Genomic DNA, 17,944 nt, shown 5'->3' with positions numbered 1-17,944 from the left:
TTTCGCAAGGCACTGTACATTAGCCATGTTGTTTATTTTGATAAATTAGAAAATGTACAGGTGGCGAATCAAGTAGGCTCTAGATGCTACGCATCTCAGAAGATTACTAAGCCTGTAATATAGCCTATTCAAATGGTTTCTCAGACAAATCATTGTGAGATCTGATAATCTGTGCAGTTTGACGACAAAGAAAGACAACCTGGTTGGAACTAAACCCTCCAGGAGTGATGGGAGCAGCTGGGCCTGGACTTTGCTGTCCATTAAAAACGTGTTTACTATTTGGGAATACGATATGCTTATAAGGCCTGCTTATTTGCATACCGTTAAGAACCAATGGTGCACTATATAACTCAACACATTCAAATCAATCAGATATGCTGTGTAGCCAGGTGTAGTCAACATCCAAAATCAACATGAACTTTATTCATTGTATAATGGCGCCAATGTTTTGTTAGTATTTACGGGTGCAAAACAACAAATATTCAACCAATGCTGATCAGTAAAACAGCGCTGTTCTGTATTTGAGAAATTCAAATAATCGTTGACCAGAGGGAAATCTTATGGATTTGCTCCATTTCAAAAAATAAACACATTTATTGTATTTGCTTTAACCCCAAATGTTGTAAAACATACATCTGTGATTTAAACAAACCCAACCCTCCTTGGGAAACATACATCTGTGATTTAAACAAACCCAACCCTCCTTGGGAAACATTCATCTGTGATTTAAACAAACCCAACCCTCCTTGGGAAACATTCATCTGTGATTTAAACAAACCCAACCCGCCTTGGGAAACATACATCTGTGATTTAAACAAACCCAACCCTCCTTGGGAAACATTCATCTGTGATTTAAACAAACCCAACCCTCCTTGGGAAACATACATCTGTGATTTAAACAAACCCAACCCTCCTTGGGAAACATACATCTGTGATTTAAACAAACCCAACCCTCCTTGGGAAACATACATCTGTGATTTAAACAAACCCAACCCTCCTTGGGAAACATACATCTGTGATTTAAACAAACCCAACCCTCCTTGGGAAACATACATCTGTGATTTAAACAAACCCAACCCTCCTTGGGAAACATACATCTGTGATTTAAACAAACCCAACCCTCCTTGGGAAACATACATCTGTGATTTAATCAAACCCAACCCTCCTTGGGAAACATAAATTTGTGATTTAAACAAACCCAACCCTCCTTAGGAAACATACATCTGTGATTTAATCAAACCCAACCCTCCTTGGGAAACATACATCTGTGATTTAAACAAACCCAACCCTCCTTGGGAAACATACATCTGTGATTTAAACAAACCCAACCCTCCTTGGGAAACATTTGACAAAAGTTTTCTGACAAGCAACAGCTAATATACAAAATAACTTGTTCAAAAGCAGGAAACATACTGGTAAAAAAGCTCGTCTTTACAATCCTGGCATTTACACTAAAAACTAAATCATTATTTTAAACCGATTTAAAGCATACAAACACTTGTTAACCATGTGTACTGGTCACTAACTGGTTTAAATCGAGGAATTGTGTGTTGAATTCAGGTTCAGTACATTTGGATTTCATGCATGTTTGGGTGATTTAATCAAATCAAAACCAGTATCTTGAATACAGGGGTGAGACAATCATCTTACACTCAGACAATGAGAATTTGGGTTCATTTATTCATGTTAATTCAGAATCCAGCATCGTTTTCCTGACTAAAATGTCTGGATGTTGGTCTTGATTAAATTAAAATCACAATTCCTTCTTGACTAAATTACCATCAAAATAGGAATACACAAAACAATGAAGTACATAATAAAACATGCTATATTCTAACAGACACGTGTTCCGTTAAGAGCCCCATATCCTACAATACTCACAAACCATATACAAATGTTCCCACTTTAGTAACTTTTGGGATTCTGTGACGCCGTATTAGATAGTCCATAAGGTTTAGATCGTTGAAGGTGAAGGGATCTGGACCATTTTTTGGTTGTAAGAGCTCGTCCTCATCCATTGGTCCTTTCGAATGGGATGGCATCCCTTTTATCTTGCAGCAGCTGAAATGGAGAGTTCAAAATGAACAAACTGGTTATGTATTATAAAACCCTAACCCAGGATCTAATTTGACAGGTGTGGTTATATTACAACATCCCTCGCATTAGAATAGGAATATCCAGAGCCACGATCAGTAGCCAAACGTTGTTGAACGTTGCAGATAGAAATGCCAGGAATAGAGACAGCGTGATTCCTTATTTTAAATGACAGAGGCATCCTTGTTCTGTATAGTACATTTCTATCTGAATGTTCCATAACGTTGCGTCCTGTTGAACTCAGCCCTGGTGTGTTTGCTTCGTGGTTGCTCAACAGAACAGTAGAGTTCAGTGTTGTATTATTGTCCAGATATCAGAGTTTACCAGCAAACAGAGTGAAAAGGGAGGAAGGTAGGGATTTTAAGCCAAATTCCCATTTGGGGAGGTAGGCCTATTTATGCCTGATGTGCAAACTACACACAGGGTCTGCCCAGGGCACATTGACATTTGCCGGCCCAGGGAGCCACACAATAGGGCCCGTCCAAAATAATCTGTGTTTGTGTGAGGAAGTCCCCATCTTTCATCCTCTGCTGGTCTTTCAAGGGTGGGGATGAGAAATCACAGGAAACACCTTCCCCTGTTCTCGGCAGCCCAAGCTCATTTACTGAATGTGCACAATGAGATATTAAAAGCTCCAGGCTTCACTGCAATAATTGCAGGTCCACGCCTGATGAAACAGTTGTAATGTAGAGGGATGGTGGAAATGAGTGCGAGAACTTGGGAAAGTTAAGTAGAAGACTATGATTCTCTTGAACTTTTTAAAGTTTTATTGAAGTGTTCCTCCTGGTCTTAACTTCACTTGAAGGGGAGGAGTCGTGGGAACTGAATAGACTAATTGCTTGTTATAATATTTTCACACTACTGAGCCGAGCCAAGCTTTACTGCAATGGCCTGGTTATGCATTCACCAGAGCTGCTGGAAGTTTACAGTATAACAGAGCCTCACCGTTTGACGATGCTAAGTACAGTGCCTTGCGAAAGTATTCGGCCCCCTTGAACTTTGCCACCTTTTGCCACATTTCAGGCTTCAAACATAAAGATATAAAACTGTATTTTTTTGTGAAGAATCAACAACAAGTGGGACACAATCATGAAGTGGAACGACATTTATTGGATATTTCAAACTTTTTTAACAAATCAAAAACTGAAAAATTGGGCGTGCAAAATTATTCAGCCCCCTTAAGGTAATACTTTGTAGCGCCACCTTTTGCTGCGATTACAGCTGAAAGTTGCTTGGGGTATGTCTCTATCAGTTTTGCACATCGAGAGACTGAATTTTTTTTCCCATTCCTCCTTGCAAAACAGCTCGAGCTCAGTGAGGTTGGATGGAGAGCATTTGTGAACAGCAGTTTTCAGTTCTTTCCACAGATTCTCGATTGGATTCAGGTCTGGACTTTGACTTGGCCATTCTAACACCTGGATATGTTTATTTTTGAACCATTCCATTGTAGATTTTGCTTTATGTTTTGGATCATTGTCTTGTTGGAAGACAAATCTCCGTCCCAGTCTCAGGTCTTTTGCAGACTCCATCAGGTTTTCTTCCAGAATGGTCCTGTATTTGGCTCCATCCATCTTCCCATCAATTTTAACCATCTTCCCTGTCCCTGCTGAAGAAAAGCAGGCCCAAACCATGATGCTGCCACCACCATGTTTGACAGTGGGGATGGTGTGTTCAGCTGTGTTGCTTTTACGCCAAACATAAGGTTTTGCATTGTTGCCAAAAAGTTCAATTTTGGTTTCATCTGACCAGAGCACCTTCTTCCACATGTTTGGTGTGTCTCCCAGGTGGCTTGTGGCAAACTTTAAACAACACTTTTTATGGATATCTTTAAGAAATGGCTTTCTTCTTGCCACTCTTCCATAAAGGCCAGATTTGTGCAATATACGACTGATTGTTGTCCTATGGACAGAGTCTCCCACCTCAGCTGTAGATCTCTGCAGTTCATCCAGAGTGATCATGGGCCTCTTGGCTGCATCTCTGATCAGTCTTCTCCTTGTATGAGCTGAAAGTTTAGAGGGACGGCCAGGTCTTGGTAGATTTGCAGTGGTCTGATACTCCTTCCATTTCAATATTATCGCTTGCACAGTGCTCCTTGGGATGTTTAAAGCTTGGGAAATCTTTTTGTATCCAAATCCGGCTTTAAACTTCTTCACAACAGTATCTCGGACCTGCCTGGTGTGTTCCTTGTTCTTCATGATGCTCTCTGCGCTTTTAACGGACCTCTGAGACTATCACAGTGCAGGTGCATTTATACGGAGACTTGATTACACACAGGTGGATTGTATTTATCATCATTAGTCATTTAGGTCAACATTGGATCATTCAGAGATCCTCACTGAACTTCTGGAGAGAGTTTGCTGCCCTGAAAGTAAAGGGGCTGAATAATTTTGCACGCCCAATTTTTCAGTTTTTGATTTGTTAAAAAAGTTTGAAATATCCAATAAATGTCATTCCAATTCATGATTGTGTCCCACTTGTTGTTGATTCTTCACAAAAAAATACAGTTTTATATCTTTATGTTTGAAGCCTGAAATGTGGCAAAAGGTCGCAAAGTTCAAGGGGGCCGAATACTTTCGCAAGGCACTGTAAGTAAACAGTTTAAACGTACCATTGTCTTCACCACCTGAAGACTTCACCCCGAGAAGCATGACACCGTCTTTGGCGTTGTCCGGCCTGCTCTGGAAAGAGGCACTGCAAAGAGGAGACAGCACGGCATATTGGTGGTAAAATAGTATTTTTTGACAAGATCACAGTATATTTAAACAATAAGGCCTGAGGGGGTGTGGCATATGGCCAATATACCACGGCTAAGGGCAGTTCTTAAGCACAACGCAACGCGGAGTGCCTGGATACAGCCCTTAGCCGTGGTATATTAGCAATATACCACAAACCCCAGAGGTGCCTTGTTGCTATTATAAACTGGTTACCAATGTAATTAGAACGGTAAAAATAAATGTTCTGTCATACACGTAGTATACGGTCTGATATACCACAGCTTTCAGCCAATCGGCATTCAGGGCCTGAAACACCCAGTTTATAATTGAACTGTTCAAATGGAGTCCTATCTTTATGTACAACGACTATACTTACTTTTCTGTTCCATTATCAGTTATCTCTGTTCAGGGACAAAAAACATGGAATAATGAGTGCTATTTAGTTTGTAATGAGTATGTAGACATAATGCTGTGTAGAGTCACAGCTGTTTCTGTCATTGAGTAGTACCTGTGTGATCGTGGTCCTTCATGCATTTACTTTTCAGAAGGACCACGACAGCAGCCCCCACAAGTGCCAGGACTGGCAAAAGAATCCACAGCAGGTTCTTATCTGAAGACAAAGAGGAGGTATATCTTTTAGTGTGGCAGACAAAACTGTTGTTTTTCACATCCCATGAGAAGTTGGATTAGTACCATTGTTGGGACAATGTGTAATGTAGGCAATTTATGATGATTTGTAATCAAACATGGCTTGACTATTGACTTTGCACACATGCACACGCACGCACACACACACACACACACACACACACACACACACACACACACACACACACACACACACACACACACACACACACACACACAACCCAGTCAAATTTGAAGTGTGTGCACCCTCTGGTGGGTGTGGTAGAACATTAGATGCTGAGGTAAATGGGTCCATAAAGATGCTACATTAATTGATTTAGGAGTTTCCGTCTCTCACCTCCAGCCTGTTGACCTGGTAGAAAACAATAACATAACGTAAAACTCCATATACTCTGCAGTGTGATTTATGCGGTAACTGAACTTTCGACGACCACGAGTAGGAGATGCTAGTTGCATAATACCCTACATGCCCTCAAGTATGTGGACACCTGCTCGTCGAACATCTCATTCCAAAATCATGGGCATTGATATGGAGTTGATCCCCCCCTTTGCTGCTTCACTACAACAGCCCTTACAGTTGATCGGGGCAGCTCTAAGCAGGGCAGAAATGTGACTTGTTGGAAAGGTGGTGTCCTATGACGGTGCCATATTGAAAGTCACTGAGCTCTTCATTAAGGCCGTTCCACTGCCAATGTTTGTCTATGGAGAATGCATGGCGGTGTGCTCGATCTTATACTCCTGTCGGCAACGGGTGTGGCTGAAATAGCCGAATCCATTAATTTGAAAGGGTGTCCACATACTTTTGTATATATGGTGTAGGTAACTTGTCATCTGGATAATGTGTCCATTTAAAATGTTATGGTTATTTTGCGGACAGTGTGTTTTTCAGTGCAAGGAAAATGGAGCACCATTCGTGACAATGTGAGTTTATTCCTATACAGATGATGGTAGCAGAGGACGTACCGACATCTTGATCCGTATTCTTATTGTCCTTGACTCTATCTTGACCTGGGGGAAAAAATTGTCATTTTTATCATTATACCATCGTGTCTTCCTACACAGGTAGTAGACAAAATAGTGCACTGATGGACAGTGATGGTGCTTTAGACTTACCTGTATTTTCATCCTCTGAACCTGAAGACAACATTCATGGCAAAGCATTGTTATGGGGTCATGGTATCATTAACCCAATGCAGTACTTGCTATCCTCTAGCCTATCTCTATTGTGATTTGAGAGAGGGTAAACAAATCTTCTCCTACCTGAGAGCTTTTTGGTAAGGTGAGAAATGGTGGTTTTGTTTAGTGAGTCACTCTTGGTAACAGTTGTTGGGGCCTGGGTCCCTTGTGTTCCTGTGCGAACGAGGTAGAATGCACTCGTTCAGAAAATGTCTAACATTTTAAAAGATCTGGCCCAGTATTAAGCTTGTCAGAGTAGGAGAGCTGATCTACAGTAGGATCAGGTCCTCCCTGTCCATGTAATCTTATTCATTGGGACCTGAAAGACAAGACTGATCCTAAATCAGCACTCCGAGATGATGTATATATATGTTCGAACCCTGGCTATTATCTGTTTTTTTTTTTTACATCTGTAGAGCTTATTGCACAATCACATGTGAGCACATCAGACCTATTGTATGATGTAGGACCTCTGTCATAAAAATAAAGTTTACAGAGAAGACAGATTACATTTCAATAGCCAATTTAAAGGAAATGTCTATGAAGTCTCACCATTGTCCTTAGTATATGGAGATGCGGAATTCACTGGGACTTGGGGTGAGGATGACATTTTTGTTTTTTCTGTTACTGTTGATGTAGCAAGCGCTGTGGTAGAATTCCAGGTAGAATTCTCTGGAATGCAAAATCAGTCTTAAAGGAAAATTCCACCACAAAAACAATATTTTGGTGTTTGTTTCATTAGTCCATTATTGATATAGTCCAAAAAATGTTTTGCATGTCAGCAATCAAGTTTACAAGATATATCACTTTCAAAATACAGAAATACAGCCGGTATGATGCATTTTATGATGCTGTGTTAACAGCAGTTTCTAAACCAGCATACTGTACCTATCTCTAAAGATTGAACACTTTTTAATGTTACAATGTCCTAATGTTCTGACACTTATTTGAACTAGAACATTGTAACATTAGACCATGTTTTGAAAAGTTTTTATTTGACTTACTGGTTGGGGTCACACTGGTTGCAGTAACGCTGGCTGCAGTAACGCTGGCTGGAGTAACGCTGGTTGCAGTAACGCTGGCTGCAGTAACGCTGGTTGCAGTAACGCTGGTTGCAGTAACATTTGCACCAAGGTTCTTTACAGTGGAAAGAGGAACTGTCGTAGTTTCTGTGATGACGGATTAAAGATGTTGTAACTTAGTAGTGTACAATAAGATTCAAATCACAAAACTTAGCAGCAGGATAAACATATGTGATGCGAAAATCTTTCAGACTTTAAAATGCAACCAGCCTCTTGAGTGTTACTTTTTTGTTTGTAATAAAAAAGAAAATAAGGAATCCCCGAGATTTTTTCGAAATTACTATCACTGTCTGTTCTGCTGATTTTTGTGCGGCAACAGAAGAAGCATCTGAACAACAGACGAGAGGCAGACAAAAACAATTAAATCATTCAGTGAGTTTCGTTTTTTTTTTAGATGTAATATAATATATTGTAGGCGGATACTTCTTGCTAAGAGAACTCTTTATCAATTTAGTTTTGTATATATTATGGTGGGACATATTTGCAAGGGAAAAAAACTAAAATGTCTCTGTCCACTCCATAGAGGCTTGCACTGTAGTCACTAGGGCTTTGCTTAGGTGTTTCCTGCAGATGTTTACATTCATGCAGGAAGGAGATTTGCTGCCGATTGGATCATTTCACTTCGAAATGGTCAGGACAATGATTTCTCACCCTCTGTTAGAGAAGGAGCAGTTTGGTTCCCACTGGCTATCTACAGCTCCAATCACCTTTCTGGGCAGCGCAGGTCCTGGATCTGTGCCCATGCTCCAAGCAAAACAACAAATCAGGAGACTCCCTCTTTATTTTTTCCACAAGCCCAAGTAACCACATTCATTTGTCTCAGCCTGGACGTCAAACAATGTTTTTTATTCCTATAGGTCCTGTCTTATTATCTGTGTTGTCCGATGCAATATGCCGAATGAAAAGATTGCCAAGGATGGCTAATCTTAAGGGAATTTGTTGCATGAATTCACTGAACTTGCAGAGACTTTAAATATACACGGAGAGTACGTAACATTTTAAGCATACCTTCCTAATATTGAGTTGCAACCCCCCTTTTCCATCAGAACAGCCTTAATTCGTCGGGGCATGGACTCTACAAGGTGCCGAAAGCGTTCCACAGGGATGCTGGCCCATGTTGACTCCAATGTTTCCCAGAGTTGTGTCAAGTTGGCTGGATGTGCGCCTGGCACATACTACCATACCCTGTTCAAAGGCACTTCAACATTTTGTCTTTCCCATTCACCCTCTAAATGGCACACATACACAATCCATGTCTCAATTGTCTCTAACCTTAAAAATCCTTATTTAACTTGTCACTTCTCCTTAATCTACACTGATTGAAGTGGATTTAACAAGTGACATCAATAAGGGATCCTAGCTTTCACCTGGTCAGTCTGTCATGGAAAGAGCAGGTGTTCTTAATGTTTTATACACTCAGTGTAGGTGTAAAGCACACAATGTGCTGAACAGTGTTCCTCACACACACCTAATAAATATTATTTTTTGGTGTGCATCTGGTCTTACAATTGACTTTTAGTAAAACATGGATGTTTCAATGTCCTGCCAACAGCTTTGGTGCATCTCCCTGTCAACCTTCATGTCCATATGCCTCTCTTGGGCGACTTGTACCATGGGGAGGTCTCTGAGTTATCCTGGTAATACTTGACACACCTTAACCCGAAGTGTTATGCTACTTTATTAACATTCATAGCACCTTATTAAGGGTTGAGGCTGTACCTTCCTCCACACGTGGCTGACAAGAATAATATACAGTTTTTTTTTTTTTGGGGGGGGGGGGGGGGCGGGACGACACACACTACACAAGATTCCAATCGACAACAACAAAAAACAATGCTGCTCTTATCTCAGGCTCGTTCCAACGGAAAAATGCACATAGGCATCATTGGACGTCCCTGGAAAAATTTTCAAAGTGTGAGCCTCTCTTAGTTCAACTCACAAACACACTGTTCTGGATATCTTGATTGTGATCGCCAGTTGTGTTTCGTGTGTTATTATATAAGATATTTAATTAACCACATGTCCATATGCAAGATTTTTTTATTTGCAAACAAAGTCTGATTAAGACAATAAGTAAATACAACAGCTAATAAAAGCAATTATTCTACAAAATAACATAAAACACTATACAATGCAACTACTGGCAAGTCTTTTTGCCTATTTTTTCAAGCATCCATTTTGCCTGACTAAAACTCGCATCTGTCCAACAGTGTTAAACACTTCGTAACTGTGTAACTTTTAAAACCCATTATGAATTGAATTCGACATTTCTGTCTGTGAGACAATCCTTTGTCACCTTGTGCGCTCTCCTATCCAAGCCACATAGTAGTCATTTTGGACTGCCAAAAGCAGGTCTAAATATCCCTGTTGGCTTACCTGTTGTGAGGAGCTGGAGCGAGGTTAGAAGGAAGATGAGTAAGGCTATCTTAACGGTGTCCATGGTGGTTCTACTGAGCGTTCCCCTCCAGGCTGCTTCTTATGGTTCTTCAGAGCTGTGTGAGCCACTGCTATCAACCAGTGGAAAAGGTGTTCATCGTCTGGCCCATAGCTGCTTATTTTGGCACGTCCTTTAAAGAAGGGGAGGAAGTAGAGGAGTTTCCCTCGAGGGCGGAGGGTTGGGGGCTGGAGAGGATGGGGAGGCTGCTTCGGGCAGTGGGAGAAGTCTTTCTCCGGCCCCAGCCTGGATAGGGACACCGGCCCTTAAGGCTGTTTGTACTCCATCGCCAACTCCTGTGACTTATTTTTTCCTGCCCTCACGTTGCAGGAGTGGTGTACTGGTGTGAAGGAGTCTTAGTAAGTGTCTGACTAGGATGGGCTGTGAATGACCCGAAACATGTACAGTATCAGTTCAGAGGGTACAGTAGGATCAAGGAGTTAACCGGCTAATATTCTTAAATAGCTTATTTAGTAGAAATATAAGCTTGAAATTAGCATGGTCTAATTGACTCAACAACCAACAACATATACCTTAAGTTTATCTTAATGAACCAGAAAATCAATAGTTATTTCTGGTTGTTTATCAACGTTGCTTTGTAGTATGCCCTTCAGGATGGGCTTTCAGGAAAACAGTGTTGTCTGAAACTTCACATGTTCAGCTCACCCTTGAGACACCAACATTTTCAAACATACTCATTTAAGCTAACATTTGTTACACTTATGTGATCAACGGTAATTGAAATCAATATAGTGGTCAGTCGCATCTCTCATTTGACCATTTTATTAGCTAGGACTTGGCACCAAACTCTAATGAGATGGTGAGAGGCACACCCCATCGTCTTCGTTCCAGTTTTTTTTAATGGGCAGTTATGCAGGATAAAGACAGGTCAAGGGCAGGCCGTGGTCGGTAATCCAGGCCAGAGTCAGAAAGTCAATGCAGTCAATGCGGAACATTTCAAGAACTTTGAAAGTTTCTTCAAGTGCAGTCGCAAAAACGCTATGATGAAAGTGGCTCTCATGTGGACTGCCACAGGAAAGGAAGACCCAGAGTTATCTCTGCTGCAGAGGATACGTTCATTAGAGTTACCAGCCTCACAAATTGCAGCCCAAATAAATGCTTCACAGAGTTCAAGTAAGAGACACATCTCAACATCAACTGTTCAGAAGAGACTGTGTGAATCAGGCCTTCATGGTTGAATTGCTGCAAAGAAACCCCCACTAACGGACACCAACAAGAAGAAGAGACTTGCTTGGGCCAAGAAACGGACATTAGACCAGTCCAAATTTGAGATTTTAAGTTCCAACCACCGTAACTCTGTGAGATGCAGAGTAGGCGAACAGATGATCTCCGCATGTGTAGTTCCCACCGTGAAGCATGGAGGAGGAGGTGTGATGTGTAAGGTGTAAGGGCTATTTGACCAAGAAGGAGAGTGATGGAGTGCTACATCAGATGACCTGGCCTCCACAATCACCCAACCTAAACCCGATTGAGATGGTCAGGGATGAGTCGGACCTCAGAGTGAAGGAAAAGCAGCCAACAAGTGCTCAGAATATGTGGGAACTCCTTCAAGACTGTTGGAAAAGCATTCCAGGTGAAGCTGGTTGAGAGAATACCAAGATTGTGCAAAGCTGTCATCAAGGCAAAGGGTGGCTACTTTGAAGAATCTAAAATCTAAAATATATTTTGATTTGTTTTACTATTTTTTGGTTACTATGTGATTCCATGTGTTATTTCATAGTTTTGATGTCTTCACTATTATTCTACAATGTAGAAAATAGTACAAATAAACAAAAACCCTTGAATGAGAAGGTGTGTCCAAACTTTTGACTGGTACTGTAAATTTTTCCCATAACTCCAAAATACACCTAAAACAATTATTAGGTGTATTATGTAATCATATTATTATGTAAACTATAATTGCAATGAAAATGTAATCAATTCCAATGAAATGTAGTCAATATTGTTTGATAAATCAATTTAAGGTACTAAGTGTCAAAGTTTTGTGTCAAGTGTTACATGTAAAAAAATAAAATAAAAAGGTAAATGTCAAAATGACTGTCAAAATGTATTGCACTATAGAGATCACCTAATACTCTATTGCAACAATGCCTAATAGGCTACAGCTCAGCGCCATGACCTGTAGCAACTTAAAGCCATCAATATGATAATTTTAACTTATTATTTGACAAATACAAAGTAGGAGCAGAGACAGCACATCTCTTTGTGAAGGGATCTCATTCTTTGATGGGCAGTGAACAACGGCATGTTTCATATATTCAAATACACAAGTGATTCATTTTTTCGATGGGATTCGTGAAGTCAGCTCATTGTTGAAGAAATGCAAGAAGCGGAAGAGTGCGAAGCAGATCGAATATTATTGATGCTGTTTTCCATTCTTCTTTGTTTTCAGAAGAGTGTCACGCACGCAGATGACCTTATACTGTTTGCTTGGGAATGTAATTGTATTTGTATTGAGGGTGACATTCACTTCACTCTTATGAAGAATGCATGTAGTGTATGTAGCCTAGCGGTTAGCGCGTTGGGCCAGTAACTGAAAGGTCGCTAGTTTGAATACCCAAGGTGAAAAATCTATCGATGTGCCCTTGAGCAAGGTACTTAACCCTAATTTAATCCAGGGGTGGTGTACTACTATCGCTGACCCTGGAAAATAACACATTTCACTGCACCTATCCGGCGTATGTGACAATAAAACATTTATTTATAATGCTATCCCTAAACAGGATGTTAGAACCCGCTTCCTTCCAGTGTGCATTGTGACTCACGTACTGAACACATCTGACAAGGGCCATTGGGAGGGACTCAAAATCTGGCTACAGCTTTACCTCAGACTTGTAAGTGACACTGTCAGAGCCCCACCAAAGCTCAATGTTGATTGCCTTCTTCTTGATGATATGCACATCTTACAGAGTGTGGCTTTAAAAAGCTAACATTGCTCAACATACAGTATAATTTATTGAATTAACCGAGCTTCAATATTTTGACGAATTACTATCAATGACCATTATCATTGTTGTTACTATTATTATTATGGTCCATTGCATAACAATCTGTTTCCTGGCATGTTCTATCTAGCAATTTCTTGGATTTCTATTCCCAGAATGGCTCTTATCACAATAAGGGGAATTCAGAGAAAAGTAAAGGGACTGGCCCTATTGTAATTTTACTTTGCTCTGTGGGAATACAGCCATTGATCAAAGGTCAGAATTAGGGTGGGAATGTGTGTGTTAAGGAAATATCTAAAGCATCCCAGGCATTACACATCTTCCCAAAGGAACAGGCTTTCTCTGGGAAAAGGGTTAGTGTCACATTTCCCCACATCATTCAGTGGGGACTGGATGCATAACACTGGGTAAAGGTTGTGTATAAAGTTACTTTGTATAATACCTCCTAACGGATTCATTAAGGGCATTATATTTGCAATGAACCACACTTATGTAACCCCTTTAATAGCAAAATAATTAAACATTCACATCCACACACACAAAGGTGTTTTGATACTCCACCTAATGTTTTCCTACTTTAATCAAAGACGTTCATAATGTGCTCCAAAGTAAACACCTTTTCTACTTGGTGCTGCCAAGTCCTAATTTCCCGTGCACTTATTTATTACCGGTCAAGGCCACATTCCCTTGTTGAAATAACCTGTTCATTACTCACCTTAAAGTTGGCCTGCTAAGACATTGCTGTAGCCCTTTACACTCGTACTTGTGTACAGGTTGAAAATGGCAGATTTGGCCACTGATAAGTGCCTAAATTGGAGCACTGTGGCTGTACAGTAACACGCTATACATGATGTCAGACCTCTGGCTATGCGCTTCACAGCGCTGTATGGGTTTTGACTGTCAGCCGTTCTGAACTTGAGTGAAGAAAATGCTGTAAATGAACTTCTTATGGCTGGAGGCAGTATTGAGTAGCTTGGATGAATAAGGTGCCCAGAGGTGCCCAGAGTAAACTGCCTGCTACTCAGTCCCAGAAGCTAAGATATGCATATTAGTATATTTGGATAGAAAACATTCTGAAGTTTCTAAAACTATTTGAATGATGTCTGTGAGTATAACAGAACTCATATGGCAGGCAAAAACCTGAGAAGAAATCAAACCAGGAAGTGGGAAATCTGAGGTTTGTAGATTTTCAACTCATTGCCTATCGAAGATACTTTCGTCATATTGCACTTCCTAAGGCTTCCACTAGATGTCAACAGTCTTTAGAACCTTGTTTGATGCTTCTACTGTGAAGGAGGGGCGAATGAGAGGGGAATGAGTCAAGAGGTCTGCCAGAGAGCCACGAGCTCAGTCTCGCGCGATAACGTGATAGTTAGCTCTGTTCCATTGCATTTGTACAGACAAAGGAATTCTCCGGTTGGAACATTATTGAAGATTTATGTTAAAAACATTCTAAAGATTGATTCTATACTTCGTTCGACATGTTTCTACGACCTGTAATATAACTTTTTGGACTTTTCGTCCGTACTTTCCGCTGGACTTGCACACACGCGTCGTGAGTTTGGATTTGTTTACCAAGCGCGCTAACAAAAGGAGGTATTTGGACATAAATTATGAACTTTATCGAATACATCAAACATTTATTGTGGAACTGGGATTACTGGGAGTGCATTCTGATGAAGATCATCAAAGATAAGTGAATATTTATAATGCTATTTCTGACTTCTATTGACTACACAACATGGCGGATATCTGTTTGGCTTGTTTTGGTCTCTGAGCTCTGTACTCAGATTATTGCATGGTATGCTTTTTCCGTAAAGTTTTTTTGAAATCTGACACAGCGGTTGCATTAAGGAGAAGTTTATCTAAAGTTCCATATATAACACTTGTATTTTAATCAAGATTTTTGGATATAAATATTAACTTTATCGAACAAAACATGTATGTATTGTGTAACATGAAGTCCTATGAGTGTCATCTGATGAAGATCATTAAAGGTTAGTGATTAATTTATCTCTATTTCTGCTTTTTGTGACTCCTCTCTTTGGCTGGAAAAATGGCAGGGTTTTTCTGTGAATAGGCACTCACCTAACATAATTGTTTTTGGTGATTTCGCCGTAAAGCCTATTTGAAATCGGACACTGTGGTGGGATTAACAAGAAGTGTATCTTTAATATGGTGTAAAATACTTGTATGTTTGAGGAATTTTAATTATGAGATTTCTGTTGTTTGAATTTGGCGCCCTGCACTTTCACTGGCTGTTGTCATATCGATCCCGTTAGCGGGATCTCAACCATAAGAAGTTTTAAGAGGACTCTATGTATTTTGAAAGATGAGATGTTGATGATTATAATAAATACCGCTTTGATGTCATATAAGCAGGCCAAACACCCGTGAGTCCAAATATGCATTTTTTATTAAAATGTTATTTAAATGTAACCTTTATTTGACTTTATATCCATTTCACATTTCCATTTCATAAAACTCATGTCATATACAGTGTCGACGTTTATGATCACTATGTTTGATGTAGTTACAAGATGACATGGCGTCATACCAATGGTTGTTCTGAACAGAATTAACCTATGTCTATTGGGAAGAACATTTGCATAGGACACGCACCTGAATGCACTCATGACTCCTTTCTATGGTCACCAAAATGATCTGTTTCCCTGAATTGCATTGTGAAAGCCTAACACTGTACAATTTTATAACTTAGCTTGGCAATTAGAATAAGGTCTCAAATGATGCCGACCTGACCTGTGGCGTGTATTCATGGGTTCCAAGGGAAGCCAGGCTTCTCCCAAAAATGTACCAAGGAAAAAATACATACAAAATAATAGATCTTTTATCGCTCTGTGTTTCATCAATTTCCTTGAATTCGCAAGAGAAAGCATTCGAGTGAGCAAAACCGCACCCCTCTGTCTCTGTATGTGTAGGCCATCTATCTGATGCTGTCTGGTCAAAAAGAGTTTGACATTGTTGCCGCCTGTAGCATTGAATGCAAGGGAAGCCAGAGAGCATTTGGCCTTCCTTGATAAAAAAAGTATAAAATAATAGCCAATCAGCATTGAGCTAAACTGAGTGAGCTCAGCTGTGAATGGTCCTGGAGCACAAAATAAAGTGAAAGGGAAGGCAGTTTGGATTTGGCTTCAGACCAATCAGATCACAAGTCAAATGAGATTGTTGACAGAAAAAAACTTGAATTGTTGCATTTGTGTTATGTTGTTGTCCTCCGCTGGTTAGCTAGCTAGCTAAAATCATCCCTTTCCTAAATTAGCCAACAACGGAGATAGGGATTTGGACTTGTGGTTTTACTTAATTCTCGGTACTGGCCAATGATTATAACGGTGATTCTGATCCAACAACAAATTCATACATTCATTGTGCCTGAGAGAATGAAAATTCAACATGTATTAATGTAAGATGTATTAATGTAACATGTAAGATGTTGTATTATGCTAATGTTAACTAGCTGGCCTGGCATTTAATTGCCCATGAAAGGAAGTTAGTTTAGTGAGCAAGTATTTTAGCTAGGTAGCCTAGGACAACAAAATATAAAAGCGTGTAATGTATGACAGTCATAGACTGTTTAGACAACATGAAAGAGAGGAGGATGGCATTGGCGTTCCTCTACAAGTAGGGTGAGTCAACATGCACACACGCACACACACAGAAAAATCAGTACCATGGACACCCACATCTTATTTAGATTAAAGGCGGTATCAGAGGAAGGCCCTAAAAATTGTCAAAGATTCCAGCCACCCTAGTTATAGACTGTTCTTTCTGCTACCGCACGGCAAGTGGTACCGGAGCACCAAGTCTAGGTCCAAGCGGCTTCTAAACAGCTTCTACCTCCAAGCCATAAGATTCCTGAACATCTAATTAAATGGCTACCCAGACTATTTGCATCGCCCCCCCACCTCTTCTACGCTGCTGCTACTCTCTGTTATTATCTATGCATAGTCACTTTAATAACTCTACCTACATGTACATATTACCTCAACTACCTTGACTAACCGGTGCCTCCGCGCATTGACTCTGTACCGGTAACCCCTGTATATAGCCTCACTATTGTTATTTTACTGCTGCTATTGAATTATTTCTTACTTTTTTTTAGGTATTTTCTTAAAACTGCATTGATTGGGATAAATCGTTTTTGTTATCTTTTATACTGAACAAAAATATAAACGGAACATGCAACAATTTCAATGATTTGACTGAGTTACAGTTCATATAAGGAAATCAGTTAATAGAAATGAATAAATTAAGCCCTAATCTATGGATTTCACATGACTGGACAGAGGCGCTGTCACGGGTGGGCCTGGGAGGGCATAGGCCCACCCACTGGGGAACAAAGTTCAGCAAATCAGAGTTTTCCCCACAAAAGGGCTTTGTTACAGACAGAAATACTCCTCAGCTGTCTGGGTGGCTGATGAAGAAGCCAGATGTGGTGGTCCTGGGCTGGCATGATAGCACGTGGTCTGTGGTTGTGAGGCTGGTAGAATGTACTGCCAAAGTCACTAAAACAATGTTGGAGGTGGCTTATGGTAGAGAAATTAACATTCAATTATCTCGCAACAGCTCAGGTGGACATTCCTGCAGTCAGCATGCCAATTGCACGCTCTCTCAAAACATGAGACATCTGTGGCATTGTATTTGTGTGCAATAACTGCACATTTTAGAGTGGCCATTTATTGTCCCCAGCATTACACACATGTGTAATGATCATGCTGTTTAATCAGATTCTTGATAGGTGGATGGGGGGTGGGGTGCAGGGTTGTGTTAAAAACAAAACTACAAGCGTGATTGCTTTACTACCTCAACGGC

At 40.3% G+C, this 17,944-nt stretch overlaps 1 protein-coding gene across 2 annotated transcripts; it reads right to left on the bottom strand.

Annotated features, from left to right (window-relative positions):
- Positions 1–403: 403 nt before the first annotated feature.
- LOC139379002 (mucin-21-like) lies at positions 404–10,276 on the bottom strand. 2 transcript variants are annotated; one of them, XM_071121705.1, is made up of 10 exons: positions 10,091–10,274; positions 7,637–7,801; positions 7,185–7,304; positions 6,717–6,806; positions 6,570–6,590; positions 6,420–6,464; positions 5,317–5,418; positions 5,185–5,209; positions 4,703–4,785; positions 404–2,061 (listed from the first exon to the last, which is right to left on the bottom strand). In XM_071121705.1, the coding sequence occupies exons 1-10, from the start codon at positions 10,152–10,154 to the stop codon at positions 2,048–2,050; spliced, it is 729 nt and encodes a 242-aa protein (XP_070977806.1). In that variant the 5' UTR covers positions 10,155–10,274; the 3' UTR covers positions 404–2,047. The 2 variants fall into 2 exon arrangements, with proteins under 2 accessions (XP_070977806.1, XP_070977807.1); XM_071121706.1 differs by lacking the exons at positions 6,570–6,590; positions 6,717–6,806 and having other exon boundaries at positions 10,091–10,276.
- Positions 10,277–17,944: the final 7,668 nt, after the last annotated feature.

This window comes from Oncorhynchus clarkii, chromosome 21 (assembly GCF_045791955.1).
Source record: "Oncorhynchus clarkii lewisi isolate Uvic-CL-2024 chromosome 21, UVic_Ocla_1.0, whole genome shotgun sequence".
NCBI classification, from domain to species: domain Eukaryota; kingdom Metazoa; phylum Chordata; class Actinopteri; order Salmoniformes; family Salmonidae; genus Oncorhynchus; species Oncorhynchus clarkii.
This window is presented reverse-complemented; position numbering and strand designations above follow the sequence as displayed.